General features: G+C 34.7%; 2 protein-coding genes across 3 annotated transcripts in view; both read right to left on the bottom strand.

The window, feature by feature from the left end:
• Positions 1–15,348, bottom strand: part of LOC127853779 (protein eva-1-like) — a 120,519-nt gene extending 105,171 nt beyond the window's left edge. The window contains exon 1 of the mRNA XM_052388548.1: positions 15,245–15,348. Coding sequence (XP_052244508.1) covers positions 15,245–15,332 — 88 coding nt within the window. The 5' untranslated portion in view covers positions 15,333–15,348. The remainder of the gene's footprint in view (positions 1–15,244) is intronic.
• Positions 15,349–18,577: 3,229 nt separating this feature from the next.
• The window catches only part of LOC127853774 (uncharacterized), a 45,847-nt gene continuing 39,547 nt past the window's right edge, over positions 18,578–24,877 (bottom strand). Inside the window, exons 9-11 of one of the 2 annotated variants that reach the window (XR_008036744.1) lie at positions 24,750–24,869; positions 20,121–22,526; positions 18,578–19,835 (exon numbers count right to left, since the gene is read on the bottom strand). Coding sequence is in view for 1 of the 2 variants with exons in the window: in XM_052388541.1 (XP_052244501.1) it covers positions 22,136–22,526; positions 24,750–24,869 (511 nt within the window). In the remaining variant the exon portion in view is untranslated. Of the gene's footprint in view, positions 22,527–24,749; positions 24,870–24,877 lie in introns of both variants that reach the window. The other variant, XM_052388541.1, reaches the window with a different exon arrangement.

Below are 24,877 nucleotides of genomic sequence, written 5' to 3'. Positions count from 1 at the left end.
GACAACAATAAACATGGAAATGTGATTAAATAATGTCTTCAATGGGTAACACATCAATCTAATTTTATTTAAATAATTGTGCAAATTTCAGGTCAGCAAATTAAGCCACCCACACACATAATGTAAGCACAATACCGCCATCCAAACTAACTCATTAGTTTTTTAGTGCAAATATTTGTTTCTATTTTGATAAACAGTGACCTTGACTTCATAGACTGGCCCAAAAATGCAAGAGCAAAACCAGGCCTTCAGCTAGATGCCTGTCCAGCCCATTTATTATGGCAAATTATGCTTGTTATTATTTAACAAGCTGAACCATGCACGTTTGAGGTTTGGCCTTTAGTGTGATCTTGACTTTTGCCCAAAAGATACCACACCATTCTCCTCATTGTTAACATTGTTGGTGAATTAAATTAAAATTGCATGATATAGAGAGAACAAGAGATTGCCAAGCAATATGGTCCCCTACCGGTGAAACTCTACCATTGTCAGTATTTTTTTTAATATATATTTGTTACCATAGCGACCCGAATTTTTGACGTAAGAACAAAATGAAATGACGTGCATAATCTCCATATTGCCATCTATCCATGTTTCAAGTTTCATGAAAAAAAAAGAACTTTTAAAGTTATCGCAGGATCCAGAAAAGTGTGACGGACTGGCTGACAGACAAACAGACGGAGTGCAAACCATAAGTCCCCTCCGGTCTCACAGGTAGGGGACAACAAGAGATTGCCAAGCAATATGGTTCCCTACCGGTGAAACTCCACCATTGTCAATTTTTTTTTATATAGTATATTTGTTGCAATAGCAACAAGAATTCTTGACGTAGGAACAAAATAAAATGACTTGCATAAATCTCCATATTGCCATTTATCCATGTTTCAAGTTTCATGAAAAAATATGAATAACTTTTAAAGTTATCGCAGGATCCAGAAAAGTGTGACAGACAGACTGACTGACAAAGCGCAAACCATAAGTCCCCTCCGGTCTCACCAGTAGGGGACAATAATAGGTGACTGCCTGATCTTTTTGTAATATATCAGGCAAGGCTTAGAATAATATAACGGCGAGGCTTGCAATTGCACAGTAAGGTCAGGAGCTAGGCTGTCCATTTTCAAATCGTGCAAGGCTTTATTGACTCATAAGGTATCAACTGACCAAATTGCGAGATGCTCCAGTGCTTTCCATAGGAATTTTTTCAGGCACCCCGGGGCTTATAGGGGTGGCTTTGGGAGGGGTGTCACCTGCTGCCGTTGATTTTTTTTAATTAACGTGTCATTTGACGTTCTGTGGTGCGTTATAACTCTAAGAAAAACAGCGTCAAAAGACGTCATTTGGTGCGCTATGACTCTTCAAGAAAACCCCCCAGCTATAGTCATTTATAAAGACATTTTTTGATAATTTTTTTTAAAAACTTTCCCGAAAAGATAGTAAAATCCCGACTCGAACGATTCCCCAATACATCTGTCTCAACCCGACTCTATTACAGCATACTTACTACTTTTCAAGTTTCTATTCATTACCCGATAATCCCATTTTTAAAAGCACTTTCTGTTAAATATTGACGATAAAAGTGCTCAATAATTTCTTTTACAACAAACGTTGCCATTTTTCTAAAGTATCAAATAAATTTCGGCATAAGTGACTATTTATAGATTTGATGAAATATTGCCAGTGAACATTCGTAAATCGCTTGACGTGGTGTGTGCTTGTCAATACAACACTCAAAACTCCCACGCTTTCTATGCACATGACGCAACGTTGTACATGCTGCATAATTTTCGCGCCTTTTTATTGAGACAAAGGGTCAACACGAAATAAATTATCACTTTTTATTTGAAGCAAGAATCTGTTGACGTAGAGTTAACATTTACATTCGAAAGTGGGTTTTGGATTACAAATTTAATTATTCTCATTTGAGACTTAAAGAAAACATTAACAGCTGCGTAATGAATTCGACGATAATTTGTTAAAACACTTTACGAGTCTAGTAAATGTTTTGACAGTTTTATTCATGAAATGCACAACTTCCACAAGGATTACAGTAGTCTTCTAAGTAACGGGCCAAGATTTCTGTGGCAATTACATGTACATGTACATCACGAGTCGTCTGCATGATTTTACTGCAGGTAGTGCCTGCCTACGAGTGCTGTCGCTTATACAAAGCGTATGCTCTCATTGGCCAATATTGATTTTCCAATACAGCGACGCTCCGCCCTTAATCGAGCTTTAGTTGGGTAAAGCGTTAGATGTAGTTGACAGAGGATCGTAAATCGGCTTTCAAAATTTTCGGCAAAGTCAATATCGCTTTGATCTTAAGAATGGCTTGTTGCAGAAACAGCAAAAATACACTGATCGGAAAATTTCCGGTGCCCCACGGACTCTGAGTTCTAAATTCAAGCGCCCCGGTGAGGTTAAATGGCCTGTGGAAAGCACTGTGCTCAGGCAGGGCTATGGCAAACCCTGGCAGTATGTGGCATAAAACTTATTTTCGCATGACACTGCTCTTAAAAAATTACATTTGTCTTGTAAATTGAACATCTGAGCACAATACTTTTACACCGAAAATTCAAGTCAACCTTTGTTATTTACAGTATGGCAAATTTTGGCAGCCTCAGCCATTTAGGAACATTTTCCAGAGGGGCTGACAGAGTACAGCAAACATTTGTTGTTAGATAATTAATCGATGTCCCTGTTTTCATGACACTATACTATTTCGGTAATGCTTGTTTCCTCATCATGAAAGCAATACTGTGTTATCAACGTTTATCGATAGTCCATTATGTCTTCCCCTGACGATTAAGTGACCGAGTACTGACCCTGAAATGTGAGATGGATTTTAACGAGTAATTGTAACTTTTTTATAATGCAATATACCATGAAAACCAATAAACACTTATTAAAGGGCGTAAAAACCACTTTAAATACAACAAATGGCTTTAATTTCGTCTTTTCTTCTCTTGAATAATATTTGTCAAATTTTAACAATAATGAAAGCCCGCTTTGTATGTAATTAGACACTTCAAAAAGTTACTAATGGCTTTATTCACAGGCATTTCGAGGTGTGATGAATTTTCAAGGTCAAAGATGTGGTGGGAAAAATTAAATAATTTCTTACTGGTTTTTTACCTAAAAAAATGTCACCTGAAATTCTCAATAATTTTTTAAACTATTTTACAGTTTCAAATACTAAAATTGTTATCATAGCATTTCAATACAAACAACATCCAACCCTAATTAATTGAAAAAAAGTTTCAGTGAAACATGTACAGGTGACGAGAAAATCATTAAATCAGAACATATACAAAAACTTGCTACCTGCAAATTGTCAAAATTATTCAAATCATGATAACATAGATGTTTTTAATGCAATCCCTACTGTTGAATATGAAAAACAATCAATTAAAATGCTTTAAAACCACAACAGAGGCAACAGTGGGCGCAACAGTGGACTTTAAGTACATCTAAGACTGAATAATAAGGTGGCCATTTAACAATAAATTGAAAGCCTACTCTGTATGTTATTAGAGGCATTAAAAAGTTACTAATGGCTTTATTCAATGGCATATGAAGGTGTGATACATTTGCAAGGTCAAAGATGTTGTGGGAAAGTTAATATTTTACAGTTTTTTGCCCCATAAAAATGTCACTTGGTATTAAAAATTGACAAAATTATACAAATCCTATTCAACAGAGGGATACTGTTTGTTATCTATCTATTTGCTTATCAAATGTGCAAAAACAAAATATGAAGTGCTTATGAATGACAGAAAGTGAATTATGTCAAAACACAGTGCCTTAAGGGGTATATCAACAGCTTACAATATATATCAGGTCTTGAGTTTAACAATAGCACAACATTTATTTGAGAAACTTTTGATAATTCAAGGGCCATTATTCAGGAAAACTGGCTGTTTATCAAATATAATGGAGAATTTATGCACACAAACATTGTCACCAAGTTTGAAGATCATAAAATTGAAACATTTTGAGTTAGATGACGGAAATCGTTTTTTATTCAAGGGCCATAATTCTGAAGCTTCAGGCGATCAGATTGGGTTTTGGGGCTAAGAAATTATGCCCACAACTGTTATAATCTAGTGAATGAAATGTACATATACATATCTGCGATGTTAATAATGGTGCTAAAGGGTTGTAAAATTCGCTTTGAGGCGCATGATTTGTGTAGGGGTGTGTTCGATTCACACTGGAAATGTGTACTGAACAATATTTGTTTGTATTGCTTACATTTACCATATACCCCTGCAAATGAAGCGGGAATACAACAATAACCCTGTCAGGCGATAGGTTGGTTGGGTGGTTTGTAATGTTCCACATGTGCACTTAGTGTCGCAAACTTGTATTTCAGTTTCTTGTCTATCAATGAAACTTTATGTTGTTTATACTATGCAGAGGTTCAAAAACATTATTTTTGTGTATGCCGCTATATTCTTTGAAGTTTTATGATCCCGTGAACTTAGGCATATCTTGATAGGCTGATCCCACTAACCACAATATTACAGATCTATCATCACTGCAGTACATGTATCCAGATTTGCCTAAATTCAAGGGCACATACAATTTGTTGAGTTGAAAAAGGATGTTGAAATACAGTAGGTCTGTCACTGTCTAGAGATGACTATTAATGACCTTCAAGAAAATACAACTTCTGACCTGAACTTTGTCATTGCATATTAACAATTAGCTTGTCTTGCCCCAAATAGACACATTTGTTACTGTAGGGATAAAAGTATTGTTGTCCAAGTCACAACCATAATGACCCTAAAGCTAATGCAGCCACTAAAGGGCCCAATAAAGAACAAGGTCTTTTGACCTACATGTAGTTGTCATTTACAATGTACACTCTACACTGCTCTTGCTTAATTAGCACTGGGAGGTTGGAGATCAACAAAGCTGGTTTAATGCTAGTTGAGGAAACAGTAAATGCTTGGCTTTAGAGTATTAGTCAATCCACTGCCTTCTAATGTCCTTATTACCAGCCACTGCCTTCTAATGTCCTTATTACCAGCCACTGCCTTCTAATGTCCTTATTGCCAGGTAAGTGATCACTGTTAACCCTGTAAAACTTCAGTTCTTGGGGCTTGTGACTGTTTAAACACAGTGGCGTCTCTATGAACCAGGAATTCAGGAATCTGGCAAACATTAGCATACAAACGTTCTCAAACACTGATAGTGCATTATCATAGTGAACATATCCCCCTTGCCTAAATGAAAATTGGTAAATAAAACGAGAGCTTTGTCACAGACGTGACAAATACCCCCACATGCCGCATTGACACAGAATATTTTTCATGTTGTCTTCACAAAAAACAGCGGACACCATGCTCAATGTTTAAACCGCACTAAGTGACCCCGTTCTTAAAAAATGTCAAACCTTGCAAAATATAACTAATTAATTACAATGTCAACAACGTTACTGATTTATTATCCCCACGCTTTTCGGAAAAAAAGTGGGGATTATGTGGTTATGTCCGCTGTCTGTCCTGGCCACTATCTCCTCCTACACTATTAGCACTAGAACCTTGAAACTTACACACATGGTTGCTATCAGCATATGTGCAACAGTGCACTATTAGGAATTTTGATCTGACCCCTGGGTCAAAAGTTATGGGGGTTAGTGTGGGGCCATACAGAGATTTTTCACTCATTTTTTTAGGTTATTTAACATTAACTTCTTCATTTCTGCACCGATTTACTTCAAATTGATTACTGGACATCTCTTATGACAATACGGTCAATCTCAACTATGCATGGCCCCCTTACCAACCCTGAGGCGCCCTTGGGTCAAACATGCGGCGTGGGGATACGAGGCGGCCTCTGCTGCGCCATTTCTAGTTATTGTTATGACTCAAAGGTGTCTATTAAAAATCCTTAAATCACAACACCGCAGTTAAGCTATTTTCTGCAAGTTTTTCCCTATTGAATTATATAGGTGGTCCATAGAAAATAAATTAAAATTTACAGTACTGGATCACCTACAGGTACCATAAATGAGGTAATGTTAGTATGGTAAACGATAAAATGTTTAATAGTGTAGCAATAAATGCTCCAGTGCGTGAACACAGAATAACCCAGCAGTTACATTTGTAAGTGAATCATCCTTCATGATATAAAATTGTGTCCCATATCAATATGGGCCGTGCTATGTGATAAAGGGGTTTAATTCATGTGCGTTAAGTGTCGTCCCAGATTAGCCTCTGCAGTCTGGGATCATGGATGACACTTTCCGCCTAAACTGAAATTTTGCTAAGAAGAGACTTTCTTTAAACATCATAAAAGCGGAAAGTGTCGTCCCTGATTATCTGGGACGACACTTTACACACATGCATTAAATCCCCTTTTCACAGAGCACGGCTCATATAGATGCAATATAGAATATTGGTACAATGACCGTTACAATACATCCAAACTAAATAGTTTGGCTGAATCCAAAACAAATCAAAGGTTTCTTTCTATTCTTCCATTTAGAAAAGATCAGAATTTGTATTTAATGTTCTCAGTTTATTAAGAACAAATTAAATGTGTAACAACATTAAACGTCAGTCAACTATCAACTGTTTCAGCTATGGCTAGTCAGATTTTTTGTCTCCTTTTTTATAAGTCATGCAAGTCCGTCATCCCCGCCCTCCTATTAACATTTGAACATGGCAGAGTCCTGCAGACTTGTGGTCTTTTACGATGCCAGTGCTTTAAGCAACAAGCATGGAGTTAATTGATTAATACTGATTATTATTAAGTATTCCAAATATAACTAAAATGTACTCAAAACATATTGCAAGAAATATGAAAGCGAACTTCTATATCAAATGGGGACTTTAAACCCTTCAACTTGATAGGAAATACTTGACAACAATGGCCTGTTAAAGCAATATACCACAGCAAATTAGGGCAATAAATATTTACCAAGAGGTCAGAAAGGTTGAAATAAAATCATTATAAGATCATGGGGGTCATTCACAACGCTGGTGACACCACAACAAAATTAGACAGCTTTGGCATAAGTTATCGCACTTAGTTAATCAAGACAGGCCTTTTGGCTGCGATTTTGACAAATTTCTGATAACAGAAATCATTTAATTGTACAAAATCAATCTTAGATTAACCACATAAGCGTTTCAGGCACGCACGGTGTACATACGCTGATTGGACCGCAAGTAATCTGATTGACTTTCCAATGGACTTGTGGTAAGATATGCAACCGCACGGCTTAGAGGTCTATTTAACAATGCCCCACTAATGGCTAATGATAAATTTAACAGCATTTCATGCCAGAATTCATTATATTGTCACCCTGAACCATTTGATTAATGACATTTGGGAGTATCATTTAAAATAACAGGCCATGGCTAATTTGTTACCGCAAAATTGTTACATGTAACTAGTATTTGTTTGTAAACATATCTGTTTGTTTCCACTGGAGTTTACAAAATGAATGAAAATTGTAATAAGTTAAAGGCCAGATTTAAATACTTAGGTACTTTCCTTATGGTACACATTTGAGATTACACACTTTCATAAAACACACTTTCATAAATAGCTTACAAGAAAATTGTTTGATTTACAACTCATTATTCATTAAATAATCTGAAAGTATTCTTAAAGCTTCATTTCAGCCCCAAAATACATGCATACAATTCAATGACCTCCAAGCATAAAATCCACTTAAATAGCAGCATACAGTGCACTTTGCATTAAACACTAACGTCTCGAAAAATAAATACAGGTAACTTACAACATTATGCAAATTGTTTTATTGTTTACCTTTCACAAACATTGGGCTAACGCAAATGTTGACCTTCATTATTCACATGTTTCCACACAAAAATCTGTAACAAATTCAAATATTTTAAGATTCTATTTTTTATTTTGAATTAATAATCAACCTGCAAATGACAAGCTCTTCACTGGTCTCACTTTAACGGGTCTAGAAGGATCTGACAGGTTCAAAGTAAGTTTTTTGTGGAAAGCGAATCAGCTCTCGAAATTGTACAAACAGACATGTGAATAGTGGTTTCCAATTTTTGAAGCAATTAATACGCTTTTGACCTAGATATTTTCCTCTGGAGTATCACCAGTATCAAGTCTGGATACTTGATGAGATTTCAGCCTTGATGACAAGATTGTTCTGGTGTCATAGGAGAAATTGCAAAGATTAAGCTGTCACTTGATTTCTTGCATAAGATCCTGACTGTTTTTTGCCGCTAATGCAAATGTTGACCTTCAATTTCACATTTTCCCACACCAAACTTAAAAAATTGAAATATTTAGGCATCTATTTTTCATTTTGAATTAAAAAAACGAATCTCCAGTTGACAAGCTCTTCACGGATTGCTATGCAAGGGGTCTAGAAGGGTCTGACAGGTCCACAGAAATACTGATATTTTTTGGTAAATGATAGCTCTCGAAATTGTCCAACAGACATGGGAGCAGTGGTTTCCAATTTTTGAAGCAATTCATACCGCTTTTAACCTAGATATGTTCCTTTGGAGTATCACCAGTACCTCATGTTGGGACACTGGTGAGATTTCAGCTTTGATGACATTAGATTGTTCTGGTATCAGGTAAGAGAAACTGCAGTGATTAAGCTGTCACCAAGCACTTGATTTCTTGCATAAGATCCTGACTGTTTTTTGTTTTAACTGTATGTATATTATCTTATTGATTTAAGTACCATACTTTGGAAGATGGTGACAACAATTAACTTACACATACACATTCACAGTAAAAAATACTGTTATAAGAGTATTATGATTGGTTGTGGAGCATTAATAATATTTAGCATTTATATGAAGAATTATATTTTTTGTTTACTTAAATGTCTAGTAATGGAATATTGCATATAACCACAGCTCATGATTGTACTTTGTCCAGAAATAATACTTTTTTATATTTAACCTAAACAAAAACTCATACTGCCTTGTATAACAATGGTAAATATATATTTCAACGTTCTGAAATAAATATAATTCTGCACAGGCTAATCTGGGACAATATTTTATGCACATGCATTAAGCCCAGTTTTCCTAGAGCGCGGCTCATATATCTCAACCTTCTGAAATCAATATCGGGTTCATATAAATCCTTCATATTGTACCTGATAAGCCTTGCCATCTTGACTCCCAAATATGACCATATTCATAATTTATTTGTTTGACAAGTGTTGGAATGTGTTAGATGAATATCACATTTCTACAAAGGTTATCAGTTATCAAAATAAATTTGATATAAACAGGCTAAATTAAATACTTGATTTTCAATACAGCCAATACAGGTGAAATCACTTGAAATACTGCCTGCTCAATCTTTAAAGACCCCTTTTATAAACGTACATAAATAATGTACCTTCAAAATATTTTTGAAAAGTTTAGCCAATAATTATTTGTATGCCACATATCCACTGCTTGAAAGATCTGGATTTATATTAATTGAGCCGATACACTTAAAGCTATAATGTTCTTTAATACTATATATGTAGATCATAAGGAATGCTAAATGCCTTTGATGAAATTTGGTATAAATATTTTTCACATTAATATAATTTATTCTAAGGTTTCGATCTTTATACCAAGTGGAGGTACTTCTTTCATGAACCAATGAATAATGACTTTATATGCCAGAAGTATTTTTATTGCAGCTTATACTTTATAAAATATTGATGTACACCTGTGTCCTATTCAAACAGAAAATGATTTGTTGAAATATCAATTTACTAGGCTAAATTGTGAAATGAAATGATGCAGCTATTTAAAATTGCAAGATCATGCGATTTCCTTTTTTATACTGATGAAACGCCGTTTTTCACTGCTAATTTTGTTGCTGTGATGTTTTTTTTCAATGAAACAGCAAATAATCATAATCTTTGCTATTACATGTTTTGTAAAAGATAACTGCTATATAATAAAATAATAACACATCTCATATGAAATATAATATTTTTATGAAATTTAGTTTTATTTAAGAAAAAAGTAACAAGCCGTAAAGCCATGCGACCAAGGCTTGCTCTGCAGATTTTATGTAGACAAGCTAGACTGTACCAATTTTTGGGTCTGATGCGATAATGTAAGAATTTGGGCTTCTTATTTTGATGACTACCACAGTTTGCACTAGAATTAAAATCAATTTAAGGATAATAGGAACTACCACATATTTCCAAATGTTTACAGTTACCCTTATCCCAAATCCATGTAACACTTTCCGTGTGGTACATTATGCCATCGATGAGAAATACAAACATGCCCTTCCACAAAAAACTGTGAGTGTGTCAATTAAAGTTCAAACGCGCAAGATGGTCTGATATATTTATCACAGACCCCCCACTATTATAGCGTTAGAAACATTCTAATAATGATGACAGCAATAACATGTGCTATGCTATCATGCAAACACAAGGCAGCATTTTACTTGTCACTATCTAAGATGATGACTACTTTGCCTTTATTAAGATCATATCACTTACAAAACTGTTAAATTAACACAGTTGTCTTACTTAACCCTTTACCACTTAGATACGTATTTGAACGCATTTGTGGTCCCTTAAAAAGTTACATTTCATTAAATACCTTTTATAACTAGATTCACGTTTTAAAGGCTTCATTTCCAAGTCTTAAATACTGATGAGCAGCAAACATGCAGCATTATTATACACCTGAACAGACTGCGAGTGACTCGCAGGCTGTTCTGGTTTTATGCTGGTTGTAAAAGCCATTTTCACTTTGCTTCTTATGCGGGAAAGAGTTAAGATGATGTACTTAATAATTATGCCTTAATTAAGATCATAGCGCTTACAAAACTGTTAAATTAACACATTTGTCTTACTTAAAAAAACATCACATCTCAAAGAAACCTTTTTCATATAAAAAGTTATCCCTTGGACCATTTGCATGGTAAGTGAAAAAAGATGTTTAGTACATGTACATGAACATGACTTGTAGTAGTAATATCATTTTGTGGACGCAAGTTCATCTCCCACTGGAATCAGGTATCAAAGATTGTTTTTATAGCACTGTTTCGATTTTTTAATATTGTTTTATCTGCATATTGCTGTTACTAGATAAAAACAGGCATGTGTGAAGATTAAGAATACATGATTGTATGCATTGTTTAAACGATATTAAGCTAAAGCAGAATGATAGAGGTGTGTATGGGGGGAGGGGTTTAACATTTTTATGCCCCACTCTATTAATTTATATGCAGCCCCCACACACTGACCTTCTGTTTTTATGCCCCACGCTTTTTGTCCCTCTTTATGTTCTTCTTAATACAGAACACAACCAACCAGTTTTTATTAAGGCTTTTACAGAGTGACATACAGTATTACTTGTTATGTTCATATCATTTATAATATTAGGAAAATACCTCATGGAATATAATATACTGAATGGTTGCTTAAACATAAGTTCTTATACATGTAATACAATGATTTTTCCTGAAAGAGGTCACCATGCCATTTTTCGGTCATAATAAATTGGTTGATGGTCAATTACCATAAGGTCATGATAATTGTTTTCCCACTAAGTCAAAGAATACAGTTGCAGGTAAATATAAGTTTAGCCTCTAGCTGTACTAAAGGACACTAAGGTGAAGTTCTTTAAAGTACATAACTTACCAGTAGTAAATATATAGATTATGACACAAGTTGTCATTTCGTATCATATTTTATTAAACAAGTTCAGCAATTTTGTTTTTGAGCGAGCTTTTTGGAAAGCTCACTAGCAAATTTCCTGGTGATGAGTTTAATAAAACATGGTATGAAATGAAGACCAGTGTCAGATACTTTTTATCACATGCTTTTTTACTTTGAAAAGAAAGTTAATATTTACGGTAAGGTCAAGATAAAACTGAAAAGCTGTTTAAATTGTTTTGACATCACTTGGTGTTTCATTAGCTTCATTTCAGCAAAATTAGTTACAGTAATTGGTTAATCAAACTAAAAGCCGATAAAAATCCTCAAAAAGCTATATCACACATGTTCAAAATAAAAATATTTGTAATGGTTATATTACATAGTAAGCAAGGTACGGCATGTGATAAAAAGATTTAGGGAGTATTGATAATATAGTAAGTAAACCCATGCTTAAATTTAATACAAAATGTACATCTATATCTTAAGTGTTACTATTAAAGCACTTCACTTCACTTGCAGTAAAAAAAGTCAGTAATATTTGAGAAAAGCAATGTTATCATACAGAACAAACATATTGAAAACATTCATATACACAACTTCAAACTCTAAACTCCTCTTCTTACCTTATTACTGGGCTCATTTTAAATTCCTATTTTGCCATAATGAATTTTTTAACCTACTATAAAACTGTGACATGAAACAGATTGCTGCAAGATCAAAGATAAAAGGGTGGTTTTCATGTTATGATGCTTGAGCGCTGATGAAATGTTAATCACAATATGCAGGTGACTCATTATAATAAAGTACTTTGCAACACCACAGTCACTAAGTAAAAATATATCAGATTTCATGCAAAAATGAAATCAAAACTGGATACAAATATTGAGTACTGTAAAGGTATCACAGTTTTAAAAGAGATACCAATAATTCTTAACAAAAATGAAAGTAAGAAAAAAACAGTTACACTTATGATCATACATTAATATCACTGCACATGTTAAAAAACATTGTTAGTTCTAGTATAAATACTGTTTCCCTATTCTGATTTTACTTTGCAGTTTTCTTTGCATTTGATATACGTTACCATAATGCATAATTATGAACCCCCAAATAGGTGGTACATAATTACATGTAAGCTGCTTTGCATATCGTCGCTGTCGTTCTCAAACCTCGTAGCTCCAAAATTTTCAAAATATTGTTTTCGTCTTTTCCGAATATATTAAGTCTGGCGCGTGTTTTGTGCTATATCTCGTAGCTCTACGCCAATCAGAGCCCTTGAAAAAACCACTTGAAGAAATATTGTAGAATGATTGTTGGCTTTTTTCCCGGCGAAAAGTCGTAGCGACGCCATTTCACCTATAGTTACGTCGCTTCGTTTGGACAAATTTGACAAAAACTTTTTATAATTTTTTTTATTTGCAACTACGAGGTTTCCTATCAGGACGAATTGTCGTACCTCATAAAAATGACAAAACTGTGGTGACAAAATATTGTAGCTACCATGTCTGACTGTCAGTATGACTTATCAGTATGACTTACGCGTCTACGGCTTATACCGTATTTTGCAGCTTCATTTGTTTGGTATTTTTACAGAATTTCAATTTCTAAAACATCGTTATAAAAAAATGAGACGTTTTTTTCTCTCTCCTGAAAAGTTGGCATTTTGTTGCTACGAGGTTTGAGAACGACAGCGACGATATGGTAACATGTATCAAATGCACTCTGATTATTGGATCAAATGTCAAAAGCCATTTTCATGAAAACTACACAACGTTTAGGACGTCTAAAAACTACATAAACCTTTCATAATTTTTGCAAGAATAATGTTATATTTATCATTAAGTCAGTGTCAAGGACTTTAAAATATTTTTTAGCATTCCATCCATACATAGTTTTTTTATCATTTACAACAAAGAGTATCTGAGCCCACAAATCAATTATGTGTCCGTCCAATTAAGGTTACAACTGACTAGGGTGTTTACTATGCTGTTTTACTGGCAATTGCTCATTTGATGTCTTATCTTTACATTTGTAAACGTCTAATTACTGCTTGAGGAAATTTTAAGAAATGTTGTCTCTATTACCTTCTAGACAGCTGAAGATAGTAATTAGCATTGTGCAAAAATGTGTTTGTGCATAGTTACAGAGGGTCTTCATCTTGAAAATTGCAATAATTAAAGAGATAAACGAATTGCCCTAACATGTAATTATCCTATATAACTTAAGTCACTGTATGGCGTCGGCCTATAAACGCCTTTAACTAGCTATTATCTAGTCTAGTCCCATGAAAAGTAATTTCATTATCAGGAGATTAATTGAACCTTTCCCTTTTACAGAGATATTATTAATTTAATAGCTGTACACAATTGTATGTTAATAAAAAGTTATATTAAAGTAAAATATGCAACAAATTTGCCAGCCCGCAACATCATTTCTATGTTCATAAAAAATATTATTATGGTACATGTATATTATTTTAAGCAATAAATTAAACAACATCATTTTAATCATTAGTGTACTATCAATACTAAATATTCATATTACATTTAATACTGAAAAATAACAAATGAGTGGCCAAAAACATTCAGACAATTAAACAAAACAACAGAACAGTGTGTCAAGCATAAGGTGAAATTTTTAATATAAAATAAATATGGAAATTGTACAATGTACAGTGAACTCAAAAAAAAGATCTTTGATGAAATTGCATGCATACTAAACTAATACAGACTCATCAGTTTCAATACAAAAAAAATAAAATGGATGCACAATACACGTAATTATTAATAAAGAGATTAAATAACAAAACAATTGTCATGTACCTAACAACACAAGCAGACAGCTAAATTTATAATGCAGGCCATACATTATCCACCAATTAGTGGTGGGGGCCAGGTAACTAGGATGTACAGGTGATCTGGTAGGTCATTGATTGATTCTAGTTGACAATTATGTGTGTCAGTTTTGTCACTCATAAAATAATATGTCACCGACTAAGAAAACAAACATCACCCAGGTATGAACTAGATTGAAACCTGCCGGTCGTTTACTTTGATCTTGCCGACCAGGCACCACACTGCGCATAGCACGCTCTTGGCTCTGGTGAGATATGGAGTGGTCAACATGAATGAACTATTCAACTTAAGTATGCCCATTCAATACATACCGTATGTGGGTGTATTTAAACTCAGTTTTACTAAATAGATCAAACCTATCAGTTTGTCCGTTTGGAACGGTAAACAGTTTTAAACTCGTTACCAATTATTTTATCAGTCATCATTCATTAATTGCAAAAGAGCAGAGCTTACTCATACTGCCATAGTCATACAATATTTCTGAAGATAAAAACGCCGCCGTTTAACAAATATACTTATTAATGGGTTGAAACGTTATTAAGTTAAATTATTATTGTATGAACAGGGATATTTTTAAGCTTTATTTCTTTTTATATATCGATACAATTAAGTTGATCTTATAATTATTTATATGAATATTTATCGGACCTAGTTTGCGCTTTAGCGCTGTAAATTAAAGACGCAACAAAAGCAATCTAATTTGTGCAAATTCACTATTGAAATTGTCATATTAATTTCTTACCTGAATTTGAATCAACCCGATGATCAACGAGCACAGAATACAGGAGTAAAATGAGTAGAACTCTGCCATAACCGGCAATTTGGGGCATGTTTACACATTTACCAAACGACACACACTCGCGACACTATTTTGCCAATTAATTTCTCCAATTCTAATAAATCCTCGATGTGACATGGAAATACATAACTCCAAACCAAAATGCACCAAAAGCACACTTTTTAAATAACATTTACTCCATTTCTACGAAACTTAGATCGGATTCACGTAAATTGATAATTTTCACTCAGTCACTGTATTTGACATGTCCGAAATACTAGCACAGCACGGGACACATTTCAGTTGTGTGTGGATTGATGTCACGTGGTGTTTACATTCAAGTGGGCGGGGTTAAGTCAAGCGCGCGAAATATGGGGAACTACAGTCAGGTTCAGACCAAAATATTCACCGTGCAATGTGCAGCAAATGTTAAATAAACTTCTTCTTTAAATATATTTTTTAATTCAGCTTCATAAAATTGACAATTATTTTTCAATTTCCCATGCTATCAGAAAGTAGTATTTATGTATATTAAATTATCAACATAAGCTAAATTTGCACTAGATCTAGTTCCCATTAGATATGCAAATGATATAAAACTATAAAACTATTTCAATTTTGTGTTGTTCATAATTTTTTAGTGTTACCATACCCCATCAACAGCAATATTTTATGTAATGTTTTTAGTTTTGCTTTTATATTTATATACTTTCGGTAAACAAAATTGTTTGTTACTGTTAAATTTAAGGCTACACAATTAGTGTGACTTACCAGTTTACACCATAATTATGTTGTTAAAATGCAATATTTCAAGTGACTATGAGAGCACATGAAATTAATGGCTTTTTTACACAAAAAGAGCATGTAAACATGCATGAAACAATAGTTATTATATAATAATAACTTATTATGTCAAGAGTAATGTTACTGCTCACAATTTGCGCATAAATTGTAACTTCATGACAATCTTCCACTTAAAATATGTTGAGAATGTTACACAGGAGGACAGCAATTGTCAAGATGCAGGAGTATTTAAATTAGTTTTAATTATGTTCATATTTGTGATTGTTTTAATGGAATTCCACATTCATGCATACTCTCTTGTCAAGTTATAGTTGGACCGTGATGTTCTGTAAGTGTGCATCTTGACATGTGTGCCTTTGTTTTCTTTGTTTTTGTTTTTTTTTAAAGATTTTTACTGTTAAAATGCATTCCTTTTTAGTAGATTCAGACTAAGAGTGCAATCTTTTAAAAATCTGAAATAATCATAACAAGTTTGTACCAAAATCTTTCTTGTCTTATTAACTTGTTAATAATGTTATTACCGGTAAGTTATTGCATACTACTTTTTCTGAAACAGCTCCTGCTGATTAAAGTCAGTATTTACTTTTGGCAGTATGAAGTTTAAGTCAAGGACGAAGTTACACACTGTCACTTAAAAGCTATATTGGCCTATCCACCTATTTAAACATAATCTCATATCACCTTTTGGTCTGACATGTACACTAAAACCACAGCATTTAGCTCTTTGAAATTTCATTTGTTTGATGCTTCAATATATTTATGCATTTTACGTTTGAATCTTAAATATCTTTCACAAAGATATAACAGCTAAGGTAAATGTAAAACCTGAAAACAGATTGCAAATGTATTTACTTAGTTTTTACTAATCAAGAGTTCATATAATAGAGTGATTTTACATATAATTACTGCATACTGGCATTTAAGGAAGTTATTGTAAAGCTTAAGTAAACAAGGGCTGTTTGTAAAACATGCATGCCCCCCATATGGGCTGTCCATTGTAGTGGCAGCCATTGTGTGAGCACGATTTTTGTCACTGTGACCTTGACCTTTGACCTAGTGACCTGAAAATCAATAGGGGTCATCTGCGAGTCACGATCAATGTACCTATGAAGTGTCATGATCCTAGGCAAAAGCGTTCTTGAGTTATCATCCGAAAATCATTTTACTATTTCGGGTCACCGTGACCTTGACCTTTGACCTTGTGACCTCAAAATCAATAGGGGTCATCTGCGAGTCATGATCAATCTACCTATGAAGTTTCATGATCCTAGGCAAAAGCGTTCTTGAGTTATCATCCGAAAACCATTTTACTATTTCAGGTCACCGTGACCTTGACCTTTGACCTAGTGACCTCAAAAACAATAGGGGTCATCTGCAAGTCATGATCAATCTACCTATGAAGTTTCATGATCCTCGGCGTATGCGTTTTTGAGTTATCATCCGGAAACCATTTTACTATTTCGAGTCACCGTGACCTTGACCTTTGACCTAGTGACCTCAAAAACAATAGGGGTCATCTGCAAGTCATAATCAATCTACCTATGAAGTTTCATGATCCTAGGCGTATGTGTTTTTGAGTTATCATCCGGAAACCATTTTACTATTTCGAGTCACCGTGACCTTGACCTTTGACCTAGTGACCTCAAAATTGATAGGGGTCATCTGCGAGTCATGATCAATCTACCCATGAAGTTTCATGATCCTAGGCGTATGCGTTCTTGAGTTATCATCCGGAAACCATTTTACTATTTCGGGTCACCGTGACCTTGACCTTTGACCTAGTGACCTCAAAATTAATAGGGGTCATCTGCGAGTCATGATCAATCTACCCATGAAGTTTCATGATCCTAGGCGTATGCTTTCTTGAGTTATCATCCGGAAACCATTTTACTATTTCGGGTCACCTTGACCTTTGACCTAGTGACCTCAAAATCAATAGGGGTCATCTGCGAGTCATGATCAATCTACCCATGAAGTTTCATGATCCTAAGCATATGCGTTCTTGAGTTATCATCCAAAAACCATTTTACTATTTCGGGTCACCGTGACCTTGACCTTTGACCTAGTGACCTCAAAATCAATAGGGGTCATCTACGAGTCATGATCAATCTACCTATGAAGTTTCATGATCCTAGGCGTATGCGTTCTTGAGTTATCATACGACAACCACCTGGTGGACGGACCGACCGACCGACCTACCGACCGACATGAGCAAAGCAATATACCCCCTCTTCTTCGAAGGGGGGCATAAATATAAGATATGAAACTGACTAGCAATAAGGTAATTTGCCAAGTAATATATAAATGATTATATGTCATAAGTTCACATATTTATACATGTTATAAGATGCAAACTTACTTTTTCCAGTTACACCAGAGTACCGGGGTATAAGGAATTTTATATCTAAAATAAGTCAACTGATTTATACCTTATTTCCATAAAATTAATATGCATTGAACAGCAGGTGCGAGTAGAAAAAGAAAGGCAAGAACAAAAAATAAATATTTATTTATTTGACTTCAAATGGGGACAAGATTAAAATGTTCAGTATTTGGGATGATTTGACACTTTTCATGATTATTTAAAAAGACTCTATGATTGTAAACAAACTATATGGAACATGTGCATAAATCACGTATTTGACATGCAAAAAACACCACAACAAAAATGAAATTTCAACATTGATTAAAAGTAAAAATGCAAAATGACAACCATAAATACATACAAAAACAAAGATACAAAGTAGGTTTCAACAGTTATTTGCTATTTTAACAAATATTACAATACCCATATAACCTTATACCTCTTATACTTAACTTTAACACATAATGAGACTGGGTACATTTGGAACGACCCTTTACTCACTTGCATTGACACATAATGAGACTGGGTACATTTGGAACGACCCTTTACTCACTTGCATTGACACATAATGAGACTGGGTACATTTGGAACGACCCTTTACTCACTTGCATTGACACATAATGAGACTGAGTGCATTTCGAACGACCCTTTACACGCATGCATTGACACATAATGAGACTGAGTGCATTTGGAACGACCCTTTACTCACTTGCAATGACACATAATGAGACTGAGTGCATTTCGAACGACCCTTTACTCACTTGCATTGACACATAATGAGACTGAGTGCATTTCGAACGACCCTTTACACGCATGCATTGACACATAATGAGACTGAGTGCATTTGGAACGACCCTTTACACGCATGCATTGAGTAGGTTTTTCCAGAGTGAGGCTCACATATATAAGGAATATTTCATTGTGTGATATTGTATTCACCAAGTATGGATGAATCTTTTCATTTTCAAAACATATGATCTTTTCTGTCGTGTAAATGCACTGATTTCAAGAAAAATCCTTATTTTCAAAATTATTTTTATTCGGCGTAGCTGTTTAACCCAGCTATTGTTTTTGGAAAGAAATATAGAAAAAAATACATGCATTAATCTTATAAAATTCATATTTTGGTCACAAATAAAGGTTTTGTTGTGGAAGGGCTCAGCATTATTTTACCAAATTACATGTCACCAACAAGCAAAGTCTTCAGGGAACATCCATGCTTAGTTAAGTAAACTTGATATGCTTTGGCAATTGCTTGACTTTAGCAATCTGTAGGTACCTATCAGTCAAGTATCAAGTTGACTTATTATGGCTTTGTATTTCAATGGTAAGCATCAAATGGAAGCAGCATCAAATCAATGAACTCAGAATCCTTGGAAATAAAACCTTTAACAAAAAGACAGATGAAGTCTTATATGCATTACTGTAATTATTCTAAGTTTTTGGCCACTTAATTTTTTTTTATGTGTCAAAAATTTATATATATAAAATAAAATCAAAACATATAGGTGTCCAAAACATAAGAGACAAACAATACAGGCGTTGGAAAATTTTGAGCCAATCTAAAAATATTGGATTGACCATAGGATACGGGTATGCCATGTGCATAGTGTCATATGCTTCAACAAATAATAGCACATGCTTGTAAAAAAACAAGCTGGATAGTATAACATACTTGTATATTAGTTTCAATTTAAGCTGTTTGGTAAAACAATGATCTATTATGGGTATACATAACGCAAATGTAACTGACTGTCGCCTTTAGTCTGTCTGCATGGTCTTAGGACCTTAATCCCGTTCTAAAAAGGCATGATCGATGTGTCGCCAGATCAGCCCTACCGGAAAAAATTCTGGTAAAATATCATTGTAAAATGAACTCTCCAAAAATTTCAAGTCATTAATTATGGACAAAAACCCATATGTCCAAAAATTAAGAGTCACAAACAATTATTTTTTGTTTGCTTAAAACAAGGATGTCCAAAAATTTAGAGAGTTTGAAAACTTAAAAGTAATTACAGTATTGTTCTTTTACTTGTTAATTTGGTAGGGGAGACAACCAATCAACAATAGTATTAATCCATATCATATTTAATGGTATACAAATCAAATGTTTGTGCACCGATTTTGGTACAACACGCAAAAATAGCACTAGTTTGGTTTTATGCAGGTCATAGTTATTTTAGCAACCAATATTTACAGGTATAAACACAGAAAAATAATCCTTTACCTCATAACAGCACCAGTTGAAACAATCACAGAAAAAATATAATGCCTTCTTACTCAAGAAACAATCACTACAAGAACAGTCATTAAGACATATAGAATATACTCAAATAGTGCATTTGATATAAATTTCAAACACAATTTACAATAACTTTATTGTACATTTTGATTGTTCATTTCAGTCTTTAATTTTTTACATATTATAAAAAACTAACGCAATTTTTGAACATGCATGCAAACATTTAATAAAATGCAATTTGTATAAAAATTTGAAATAATAAATAATAAGTTAGAATATACATGCAATAATTCTTATGATGTTATAAAGAAATGTACAAAAAAAAAGCATACACAAAAAATGAAACATAATATTTATTATGTTAATACAAATTTGCTGATTGCATATAAATGTTAGTATAACATATAAAAAATATATGAAATGCCAAGTTATGACCAAACATTCTTTCACTCTTCCTGATCAAGCATAGAAATCCATAAGGCCAGACTCTCTTATTTCAGCCATTTTTGGAAGTAACTTATTAAATTCTTATTAAATGAGAACATCAGGATCATGATCCCCTGTTATCATGATCGTAACAAAAGTGTACATTACATCTTTTGATATATGAACATGCATGAACCGGAACACAAAATTATTTCAACTGATAACAAGGGACAAAATTGTCACAAAACCAGGTTTTCATTGTGAAAAAAAAATCTGATAAAGGGAGAAAACTCAAACTGAACTTTTGAAATGACCAAAAAAAATTAACCCCCTTTGTAAGTTTTTTTTTTTTCTTAAATCTATTTTTAGTCGTGGCGACCTTGACATTGGAGATATTGACGTGATTCTTTCGTGGGACACACCGTCCCATGATGGTGAACAAATGTGCCAAATGATTTTAAAATCTCACAATGAATGACATAGTTATGGCCAGGACAAGCTCATTTATGGCCATTTTTAACCTTTGAACTCAAAGTGTGACCTTGACCTTGGAGATATCGACGTAATTATTTCGCGCGACACACCGTCCAATGATGGTGAACAAATGTGCCAAATGATTTTAAAATCTGACAATGAACGACATAGTTATGGCCCGGACAAGCTTATTCTGCCAGCCCGCCAGCCAGCCAGCCCGCCAGCCAGCCAGCCAGCCAGCCCGCCCGCATTCGCCAATCTAATAACCAGTTTTTTCCTTCGGAAAACCTGGTTAAAAAAACAATACTTTTTGTTGTGTTTTGAATGATCTATCTGCTATTATGAACTTTTTTATATCCCAAGCATGAAGAGCATTATTTGGACCAGCTATTTTCCATTTCTCTTGTTGATGATTTTCAAATTGATCATGTTCTAATTTGAATAGAATTTTGAATAATAATAAAACACACTAACATTAAAAAAAAACTCTGGCACAATACATGTAACAATAAACAACAAGCAATATATCCCTGGAACAAATGCCCTAATTCCTGACTTGCTTCTGTTGACCTTGACCTTGCACAAAGTGTACGTCCTGACGCTGAACGCGGATAAGCTGTCGATGTGCCAATACCTCGGCAGACGTGAGCGGCTGGGCGTCGCTACTCAGCTGCTGAATGGGCGGGGTCACGCCCGGGTGGCAACGCCTCCTCGCCATGGAAACACAGGTGGGCATCACCAGCGCTGGGGGACTCTCCACCTGTGGAGGTTTGGTAAGCACCGGTGTGGACATTTTCGTGTCAGTGACGACGGTAATGTTCCTTGTTGCAACGCTCGGTTGTGGCTGCTTTGCGATGATGGTATGCTTGTCGTCTGCTTCGTCGTCTATGTCAGGAACCACTTGCAGGGTCCCAACTTGACCCTGCATTGCTCGCCTGTTGACAAACAGGCAAAATAACAAACTAACAAATTTGTATAATTGTTAATATGTTAGGATTCTATTCAAATACCTGATCTGGGATAGCCATCAAGAAAGAAAAATTCATTTGAGCCCCTAAAATAATTAAATATAAGGTACAGTTTACTTGGCCAGAGCTTTCTGTGAGATAAACAATCCTCATATATTTGGTAGGGGAGTACCCCTTCATATTTCCTTTGCAAACCTGCATATGTAGAAAAAATATATATCATAATATGTTTATCATTTTATTCATTTGCTTGGGTGTGGAACTGTTATAGACTTGTTTTTTATGCTGGAAATAAATGAAATTTAACTGACTGAAAAAATCACCTCTGTCCCAAGTGAATGATCAATATTTGAACAGACAGACAAGTAGTCAGGGCTTAGTGCCTCCATTTTTAGGGGGAAGTGCAAACTGATCAAAGTTCACAGTTTTCCTGTAAACGAACCACTATCTTATCTTTATGAATATTTTTCTTCTTTCATAATCAATGGCATCTACCCTGTATTTTACTCAGTGCGTTGGTCCACCATAAAAATTACTAGCACACACTGCAATTTTTATCCTGTTTCCATCTACCTAAACCTTTGCACAACACTATATGACCTCAGAAGCGTGCAAATACACAGGGGTATGAAACAAGAGGGAAATGATGGCCCTATATTGCTCATCTGTTTTCACTCGATTAAGCGACTGTATAGTTAAACCAATGTTCTGTCATTCATAACTACCCTTTTTTTGGAAAGATTAGATTTTATTACTACCCTTGAATATTTCATATCAAATATCCATTTATGTCAAAAACAAGCTGTTGGATGGCAATATTCTGACCTTCAAGTGTGACCTTGACCATAAGGAAACAAGATGCATTTGTGAAACACAATGTCCCCCTATATGACGTTTGACTTTGAAGGATGACCTTGACCTTGTGAAGGATGACCTTGACCTTGACCTTTCACCACCTAAAAATGTGCAGCTCCACGAGATGCACATGCATGCCAAATATCAAGTTGCTATCTTCAATATTGCAAAAGTATTTATAAAATAAGCGATTTGGGCCACATATATTTGACCTCTGACCTTGAAGGATGACCTTGACCTTGACCTTTCACCACTCAAAATGTGCAGCTCCATGAGATACACATGCATGCCAAATATCAAGTTGCTATCTTCAATATTGCAAAAGTATTCATAAAATGAGCGATTTTGGCCATATATATTTGACCTCTGACCTTGAAGGATGACCTTGACCTTTCACCACTCAAAATGTGCAGCTTCATGAGATACACATGCATGCCAAATATGAAGTTGCTATCTTCAATATAGCAAAAGTTATTGCAAAATGTTAAAGTTGGCGCAAACAGACAGACCAACAGACAGACCAACAGACAGACCAACAGACAGACCAACAGACAGACCAACAGACAGGGCAAAAACAATATGTCCCCCACTACTATAGTGGGGGACATAAAAAGGTTATACACTTTACACTGCGTTTCCTGATGGTGGTCATTTGTGGTAATAGTTTTAAATTTCATGATGAATGGCAAAATTACAGTCCCAACAAGCTGCTTCATTGCTAAATTTGACCTTTGACCTCTTAGATGACCTTGATCTTTAAGGTAGGGAAACAAGTGTTAGGCGCGTGGTCCTATGAGTGTTTACATTTGTGAAAAGTTATTTTAAAATCCATCAAAATATGGCCAAAAATTGGAAAAAAACAGGAATGTTCAAGCAGTTTCACGGTCAAATTGAACTTTGACATTTAAGTGTGACCTTTTCGGAAGGTTTTCTTATGATAATCATTTTTTCTGATGACTTATTTTAAATCTATCAATATACAGCAAAGTTATGGCTTAGACAGGAATTTCAGACAGCAGTGCCACTTCTATATGCTGCCTTCTTCAAAACGGAGCATAATAGTATTGAAGCCTGAAGTATGGGAAAATTAGACTTAATGGCTAATCAGGGACAACACTTTCCTCTTTTTGAATTTTTGTTTTATAGGAATTCTCTTCTATATGAAAATCCAGACAAAGTGTAAAGTGTTGTCCCTAATAAGCCTGTACCGGCGCACAGGCTAATCTGGGACAACACTTCAAGCACATGCATTAAGCCCAGTTTTCCCATGCACATGCATTAAGCCCAGTTTTCCCATAATGGGTCTGATGGTATATTGTTGGATGTGTATCTCACCATGTTGCTATGATGTTGCCAAGCTGGTCCAACACCTTGGAGGCTGTCAGTCGATGCCGAGGGCTCATCAGCAGGAGATTCTTGATCACTGACTTGGTATTCTCAGACACACGCATGTCACTGTACAA

Source organism: Dreissena polymorpha, chromosome 12 (assembly GCF_020536995.1).
Source record: "Dreissena polymorpha isolate Duluth1 chromosome 12, UMN_Dpol_1.0, whole genome shotgun sequence".
Classification (NCBI taxonomy): domain Eukaryota; kingdom Metazoa; phylum Mollusca; class Bivalvia; order Myida; family Dreissenidae; genus Dreissena; species Dreissena polymorpha.
The sequence above is the reverse complement of the archived record's forward strand: the minus strand, read 5'-3'. Positions and strand labels throughout refer to the sequence as shown.